Source organism: Lycium barbarum, chromosome 11, assembly GCF_019175385.1.
Source record: "Lycium barbarum isolate Lr01 chromosome 11, ASM1917538v2, whole genome shotgun sequence".
Classification (NCBI taxonomy): domain Eukaryota; kingdom Viridiplantae; phylum Streptophyta; class Magnoliopsida; order Solanales; family Solanaceae; genus Lycium; species Lycium barbarum.
In genome coordinates, this window is record NC_083347.1 from 37,760,808 (window position 1) to 37,769,028 (window position 8,221).

The following is an 8,221-nucleotide window of genomic DNA, read 5'->3' on the forward strand; positions in this document are numbered from 1 at the left end:
TTAATTAACTACACGGTGTATTAGTGATAGCAGAAGAATATATTGAAGTTTAAAATCTAAAAGGGTTGATGAATTTGAATTTTTGAAAGTTGTGAAAGTTATATAAACATGGAATATTGTCAGATATTTGAAGTGTTCCAAAATGGAAAAGTGTCACAAAAATTGGAAGAGGAAGAACAACAAAAGCAATAACAAATTTTACTTTCAGGCTTACAACATTATTCACATTTACGAATCGTTGTATTGTACATAGCAGGTTGGAATATGTAACCTACACAAGGCATCCCAGCTAAAAAGGAGCTGGAAAATTCACACATGACAACTTATCATAGTGATACCAGGGAAAATACACGTTTCTGTAATGAGTCATCAACGTGCATATTCACCTCGACTCTATACTCTAGTGCCTCCGAATGTAGAACTTTCCTTCACCCTGGATAGAAGAAAGGTTGTTAGTCAGGAGAAGCAACCCACAAAATTATAAATGATAAGTTGGAAACCTTTTGTAGGTCACAGTTAATTAAAGAATGTCTAAGACCCTAGCACGAAGAAAAGGTTAAGGTGAAACACAAAACTATACTCGTCGGGAAGTAGCCAACAATTGTTCACATAACAGAGCATGCAAAGGAAACACTTTAAAAACAATAATTAAAAGCGCCAAAACTCATCATAAAAGTTACTACAAAATAAAAGTCCAACAATGTACTCATTCTAATTCTCACTTCAAACACAGAAATTAAACTAGCCAGTCCCAGTTCATTGTTTCATAGCACTTACTAGACAGGTTCAAGTTTCACCAGCAAATCCTTTTCTTTTTTGATCGTTAACCAACAGATCCTTTTTTTTATTTTTTTGTGTGATGAGTGATTACTCATTTCGCAAACAGATTCTTCATAGAAGGATGTTCTGCAACTGGATAATATAAATGGATATAATGTTTGCCGAAATCAAAGTCTAGCAATCAACCAGCAATTCCAGTACCAGAAGTGTGCAAAGAAACATCTTCCGCTTCAGATGTGCTGACACAACATATCCACATTACCTGTAGCCTCAGTTGAGCAACTACGCAACACCATCCTCAAAAGCATTCGGCTATTACTTGATCTGATCTTCTGCCTGGAATTGCTGCAAATGGATCAAAAATCATTATTGGTACAGTGCTGATTAAGTATATAAATGGCCTGATACAGTAATCCAAGTAACGCAATTTCAAGAAATATTTCCAATTATAGTCTTAAACTGAATAGAGCAAAACTAGAATTAGATCTTGGAAAAGATTGACTCAAATAGATGTTCATCAGTCATCATAAGCTGGATTCAGATGATTCATACAGCCGGCCCGAGCTAGTTTGGGATTGAGATGTATTGGTATTGATCAGGTCTAAAGTGGAGATCAGGATAGGTTCTTTTCGAAATTCCGAGACATGGAAGAATAAAGCTTTCCTAAATACTAGAACATTAAAGCAGACCAAATAATTCGATTATGGAACATTCACCACGTAGGTAATTCCATTCAGGATGATTTCCTCAACTACCAACCGAGTACCACTTGCATAAATTCCAGAAAACCTGCCCTTTGATCCATAACTCTGCAGCTTCTTACGATTTTATATTGTGTTTTTCCAGTTTCAGGAAACAAAGAGGGCTGAGGGGTGGCGAAGATCAAATAGTAGTTTCGATCTTCCTCTCCATGCTGAAGTGGATCAACATTTCATACTGGTCCAGGGTATTGATTCAGGAAACTTTTCCAACTTCAGGCCTCTATTATAGAAGCGGATTAATAAGGAAGAAAGTTAAGCCAGCCAGCCAATTCCAAAGTGAAGATTGTCCTAGTTTAAGACTCTATTAGCATAGGTTAATGCCACTAATAGCAACCATACAACTACTTGTAATCAGTAAAAGCACCAACAACTGACCCACTTCCATAAATTTCACAGGAGGATGAATGCATTCCTAAGCAATGTCAGAAGCTTAAGGTTTTTCTTGTATTGTTGTGTTTTGCCTTTGTCATTTTCTCCTCTACTTGTAATGAGGTCTGTCCATCTGTTGGGCCTCCTCTTACCTCTTGCAGCGTTATTGTTTTTTTGCTTTGTCATTTCCTACTTTACTTTCGAAAGAGTATGTCAGACCCTCCTCTTACCTTCTCCATGTCATCCTCATCATCAGATGAGTCTAATCTCGAGTATAAGGTCTCCTCATCAATCTCCTCAACCATGTTCGTATCTTCCTGCAGATTTTTCAGAAGGACTAAATAAAATGAAAGCAAGAAGCGATTTGCAAGTTTAAAGGTTTAATAAAATATAATTCCAAAAGAATAGGAATTTCATACTAGCTCAGACTTCAAGTTCTGAATCTTATCTTGCAACTCTGTTATATGATGCTTTAGTGCCTGGAAGAATTTTTAGTAGACATCCATGAGGTGAATAATCTCAAGATGTAAGAGACATGGAATACATCTACCCGTGAAAGATGACAATAAGAATATATTACCTCACGTCTTTGAAGTTCAATTGAACGGGCCAATGCTTGTCTCTTAGTCAGAAGATTTTTGGGCCTGAATACATTAGGACGGTGGTAATTTTTCCCACGATAGAGTATAATTGCATAACCTTGGGCAGTCTTGTCTATAGATACCAAAAGGCCACCACTTTCAGCCTCAAGGGTAATTGCAATGTGTTTTATTTGTGCTGCATTCCTCCTCTCTGCAATAATCTTCACCAGCTCCCGGTATTTCCAATGTAAATGTATATTTTCTACAGTTCCATCAAAAACATCTCGCCTCCCTGCACCGAAATGTAGTATTTATGACTTTAAGAGCTCTATCCTGATAGGAACTATCGGATTGAACAAGTAGCACTGCTTACCTAGAAGCAGAAAAGATTTCATGCTAAGACCCATTTTGCGGAAAAGAAACCTTTCCTCAGCAGATAATATTTCCAAATCAGTTGGAAGCTCAGATGGTTCCCGATTTTCCTGCAATTTACGTAACATATTTTCTGCCCTTTTGACCTTGCCTTTTGCCTGCAGATACCAATCTAATATCATATATAACAAAAAATAGGAAGAGGGATTCATTTGTACAGCATTTCTTAATTTTATTTACAAAAACTTACAAGGGCTAGCTTCTCTTCAAGATACTTCACAAGAGAAGCATGCCTTGCTACAGCAGCGTCTCTCATCATTTTCTCCCTCTCTTCAATACTAGGTTGGTTTCCCCAGCGAGAAGTGGCAGCCATGGTTTCAGAAAGAGTTCCAGCAACCAATGGTCTTTTAGGAGTTTTAGTATCAGAATGAATAGGGGTTGCTGCTCTTTGCCGTGCTTGTTCTTCTTGATCCTGTAAGAAAGCACTTCTTTTCTCTGCTTCTACAAGTGCTTCCGTCACACGAGGTGGCAAGAAATCGTTACCCCTGTAAAAGACAATATAATCCTTATTCCTGGAGACTAAGGTTCCTCCAGTCAGTACCTGTTGAACAAAGATCTATTGTCAGATAGATTAAACTTTCACCAAAACATTTTTGATAAAGAAATATGAACGTCTGTGAGTCGAAACTCGGAATCAAACATGCAACTCAAGTACTCAACTGAAAACTTTGACTAAAAGATTATGGAGTACACAAAAATACATATCCTGAAAACAAAATGAGAGAATGATACCTAGCTAAATTAGCTAACAATGTAATGGCTGGGAAATCTAAGTGCCAATATGATGTGCAAGTTCAAAGAAAAAGCCAGTAAAGTTGTCATAAACGTTTTTCTTATTATAGTTCCATCTTCTTTTCCTTCTTTTCAGCACTTGCTAGTTCTGCATGTACTTATCATATGCAGTCTTAACTTTCTAAGAATGTTTCTAGCGAGCTTAATCTGTTCACCTTAAGTTCTTCTGCCATCCTTTCGTTGCTTGTATTTTGCACACCACGTTTTATGGCTATCTTGGCAATAGCGCTTCTTCTCCATAGCTTCACCATGGCTGCAGCTAAACCTTGCAGTTCTCTGTTCCTTCCTGAATGATGCAGACAATAGTTTGGAGGTTAAAAAAGTTCAAAGTTACTGATTTTTCAATAACAGAACAAGGAAACATTAGAAACCCTTTCCACATACCTAAAGCAAAATGAGGGGGCATAATTCTCGCAGTTCTCCGTACGTATGTCATTTCTTTATTTTTTAGGTTAAGTTTAGCTCCATAAGGAAGACGCCGAAAAGGAGGTCTATATCCAGGAACAACAGCAGGCAACAGATCAGCATCAACAGGCAGTGGTTCACGACCTGACCAATCTTTGAATCGTGGACCAACTTCATCTAACAGCATGTTGAGCTCGCTTAAATCCCCTATTTCTTCACCACACAGATTAGTGAAACCATTTCTTGGCCTTTCAGAAGCTCCATTTAAGACTCCAAGGTTTTGACCGCTATCATTCTTTGAAAACTCTGTTTCATTAATATCATGGTTTTTTGAAGTAAATGATTGTACACAAGGAAGCTTGTATGATATTCCTCTGTATAACACTATGGAACTGCCTGATCTCCAAATCACCAATCCTCCAGTTCTATGCTAACAATGCGCAAAGTAGGATACACATGAGAATCACAATATTCCAATCTACAAAACTGGAAAATATAACTGTTTATTGACAAAATATTAGACCAAAAATTTCCAAGTTCACATATTCAGTACATATTCTGAGAAGAAAACTTCTCTTTTATTTTTATTTTTATGACGAGACTTTAACTAAAAAGCATCAAGAAGATGCATGGAAAAATTACATGAAAAAGAATGTGTCTGCTCATGAAAACTTCAAAGTCGAACTTATAAATGATTCAAGATATACAACCACATACCCAGTGTAATCCCACAAGTGGGGTCTGGGGAGGGTGGTGTGCACACAGCCTTACCCCTACCTTGTGAAGGTAGAGAGGTTGTTCCGGTAGACCTTCGGCTCAAGTAAAGCATATCAAAATCAACTATGGAAAGGGAAATACAGTAGCAACAACAAATAATATGATAACCGAAGCAAATGAAACAATAGGTAGTAATAAAATCGAAGGAAAAGGTAGTAGAGAGTAATATTAACAACACAGATGAGGGTAACTAGACAAGGCTCGACTACCTACTAACCTTCTACCCTAATCCTCTACCTCCATATCCTCCTATCTAGGGTCATGTCCTCAGTATAAATGATTCAAGATATATGTGAAGAAAATTTCAAGAACAAAAAGTAAGAACACTTTTTTATGTTCAACGATAAATCAGCTGACTCATTTGCCAGTGGTTACAAGAATGAACAGAAATGTATGTACACGACATGTACCTATTAACAAGAACCAACCTCTAGAATGTCATGTGTTCTTTTCATATTATGTGAAGGAGGACCTTCAAATCTCAGTTTAACTATCTCATCCACTTTCCACTTCTCTTGAATGGAATCAACAAGTTCCTGTGTTACACCACCTGATCCAACCTTTATTCTCTCCACCATCCTCAATGCTGCATTTCTAAGTCTCTTCAATTGAGGCTCAGGTATCAATTTCTCTGCCAATTCTGCATTACTTTTTCTCACAGGTTCGACGGTTCGCTCACCTTCCCATGGCAATTTTACTGAATCTTTAGCATAATTCTTCATAAAGGAACCACTTTTATGGTCTTGAACCTCATTTCTTGATTCCAATTTGATATCTTTGTCATCCTTTCTTGAATCAACTTCAAATTCTTCAGTAACACAATCAAGATTTACTTCTTCGTTTAAAGCTTTTTGCACCCTATTTGACACAATATTTTCACAATGCTCAAGAGATTCAACAACAGTACTGCTTTCATCAAGATGAGATTTTTTGGGTTGTTTTCCATGAACCCAAGGAGCTAAATTTACCTTAATTCTTGAACTAGAAGTTACTGACTCATTTACTACTGGATTTTCTACAACTTGTTCTTTTGATACTGAATTTTGTTCTTGCCAAGGGAATTTCTCTCTTAATGAAGTTGGTTTAACAGACCATTTATATTGAACTTGTTCAAGAAAGCTTGGTCTGAGCTTTCTCTGCTTTTTTGTCTGATTGGTTTGTTTTTCTTTGTCTGAATGAATTGTTTGGGGAGAAGAACAATGAAGTCTTTGTATATTTTTAGCTCTATAGTTGTGCCAACCATGAATTTTGGGTAATGGAGTGAAAAATTGAAATTGTTTGGAAGAAGGGTAAGTGAAATGAGGAGAAATATAATCAAAGGACAATTGTGTAGAGGCCATAGCGGGCATGAACAAGTGTATCTTCTTGAATTCTTATCGCCAAGTCGCCTATAGCTTCAAACACAGAAAAATATTTCGAAAATGGGCCTCTGGCCCATAGATGTTACATGAGCATGTTTTACTTGATTTTTTTGCACGATTTCCACTCATCTTTAATTTTTGTCCCTCAATTTGTTGGTCTTTAATTTTTGTATTTCACTTAAAAAAGTGATCGAAAATATCCCGATGTTTTGGGTTTGAAATCCCGCTCAATAAAAAAAAAAATCGCAAGGCATGACTTTGTGAAAATGCTGCCTTATAAGAAAGAATTTGCCCTAAAAGTTTGCCTTAAGGTAGAATTTAGTTATGCTTTATAAGATAGAATTCTGCCTTAAGGCAAAAGTTTGCCTTGCGAAATTTTGCTAGGCAATTTTTTTTTTTACGTTGCTGGAATTCTACCGAATAGGCTTAATTTTGTATCGAAACTCTGTCTTGCCAAACTATTTTATTTTTACTGAGCAATAATTCGAACCCAAAACCTCATGATATTTTAGGCGAAATACAAATATTAAGGACCAGCAATTTGAGGGGAAAAAATTGAAGGCCAGCAACTTGAGGGGCAAAATTTAAAGACCACCCCGAATAAAGGCAATCGTGCAAATTTCCCTTTTTACTTCGGCAAAATTTTCATGGGTAGCTTATTTGGACACCCCTTTACTTAATTTGTACTCAAAAGTTTTAAAATTGTTACACATTTATTCAACTTTGGAACAATTTCAAATGTGTAGTGTCTAAAGTTTTCAGTTACAAATTGCTGAAGTTCCATCATTTTTGCTTAATTCGGTAATTTTTGTCTGAGATTTTATCAAATTAACTTCAGACGTCATATGTGTAAAACTTCAAACGTCATATATCTAAAGTTAAAAAGTTATAAATTTAGGGTGTTATACCCCATTTTTAACCGGGTTAAATTAGAGTACAACATATTGGTGATTCCTATTTATTTTGTTTTAAGGAGTCGCTACCTAATTAATTTAACGGTGAATAAGGATACCTAGATGTTAACTAAGGTAAAGTTAAAACTAAACCTCTGTTAATAGTCTGCTTAACCAATGTGATTCTAGGTAAGGACTCTATATTATCCTAAAGGGAAGGGGTTAGGCATCCTTTAGAATCCACTAACTACGGTTATCCGACCAAACTTAGGTTAATTAATTGAGGCTAAATATAACACTTAAATTTTAAGAAAATGGGTTGCAAATGTTATTAAGGTTTTAAAGGAAAACATAGTAATGTTATTTAGACTAACTTGAAGAAATACATGGTAGTCCACTCAAAAATAAAACTTATAAATGTTGTTAAGCTTTAAATGATAATTTTATTTTAAAAATGAGACTTGCAAAATATAATGATTTGTATATAGCTAGAAGCTTTTTAAGAGAAATCTAGACTCATCTTTTTAATAAAATGCAAAAGGTAACGAATTTTCTTCCTCTAACTTTATTTGGTTGTATTCGGCTAAAATATGTATAATTGGATGAATCTTGAAAACAACGTTTATAAATGTACTTGAGTTTATATTTGCGTATTAGTGACGTTTTGGAATTTCTAGGATAGTAAGAATAAAATATGATTCTCTTAACTCGAAATATATAGTCATGTCGTTCTGCAAATCAATTATTCCAAATAAAATAAATATTAGACATTTTAACATGAAAAAAAGAGAATAAAAACTTGTGGAATTAATTTTAGTCTTCCTTAAACTAACTACCCGTTTCTAAAACTAAACCTACTAATTTCACTAAGGTTTGTCTAAATTAACAAAACAAAATGTTAGTCATGCAATACAAATTAAATGCTTAAAAGAATAAAACAGAGGAATAAATAAAATTGAATGGGTTCAGCCCATTCTTTGAACTACTGCAATCCGTTACTGTTGGGCTTTGGCCCAATTATATTTTTTAGACTGCTGTGGTTGTTGCTGCTGTCTGGGCCTCGGCCCAGA

The 8,221-nt window shown here is 35.6% G+C and overlaps 1 protein-coding gene across 1 annotated transcript; it reads right to left on the reverse strand.

Moving 5' to 3' along the window:
- Nucleotides 1-175: 175 nt before the first annotated feature.
- Nucleotides 176-6,315, reverse strand: LOC132616820 (CRM-domain containing factor CFM3, chloroplastic/mitochondrial). Its single transcript, XM_060331509.1, has 10 exons — nt 5,326-6,315; nt 4,100-4,550; nt 3,871-4,001; nt 3,114-3,464; nt 2,865-3,021; nt 2,491-2,783; nt 2,330-2,389; nt 2,141-2,227; nt 1,043-1,125; nt 176-433 (listed from the first exon to the last, which is right to left on the reverse strand). Exons 1-9 carry the CDS (start codon nt 6,244-6,246, stop codon nt 1,096-1,098), a joined length of 2,481 nt encoding a protein of 826 aa, XP_060187492.1. The 5' UTR covers nt 6,247-6,315; the 3' UTR covers nt 176-433; nt 1,043-1,095.
- Nucleotides 6,316-8,221: the final 1,906 nt, after the last annotated feature.

Coding starts and splice junctions, on each gene's coding strand:
- LOC132616820 (XM_060331509.1), bottom strand. CDS start 6,246: ATGCCCGCTATGGCCTCTACACAATTGTCCTTTGATTATATTTCTCCT. Junction 4,002..4,099: donor GCCCCCTCATTTTGCTTTAG/GTATGTGGAAAG, acceptor TGCATCATTCAG/GAAGGAACAGAGAACTGCAA. Junction 2,390..2,490: donor TTGAACTTCAAAGACGTGAG/GTAATATATTCT, acceptor AAATTCTTCCAG/GCACTAAAGCATCATATAAC.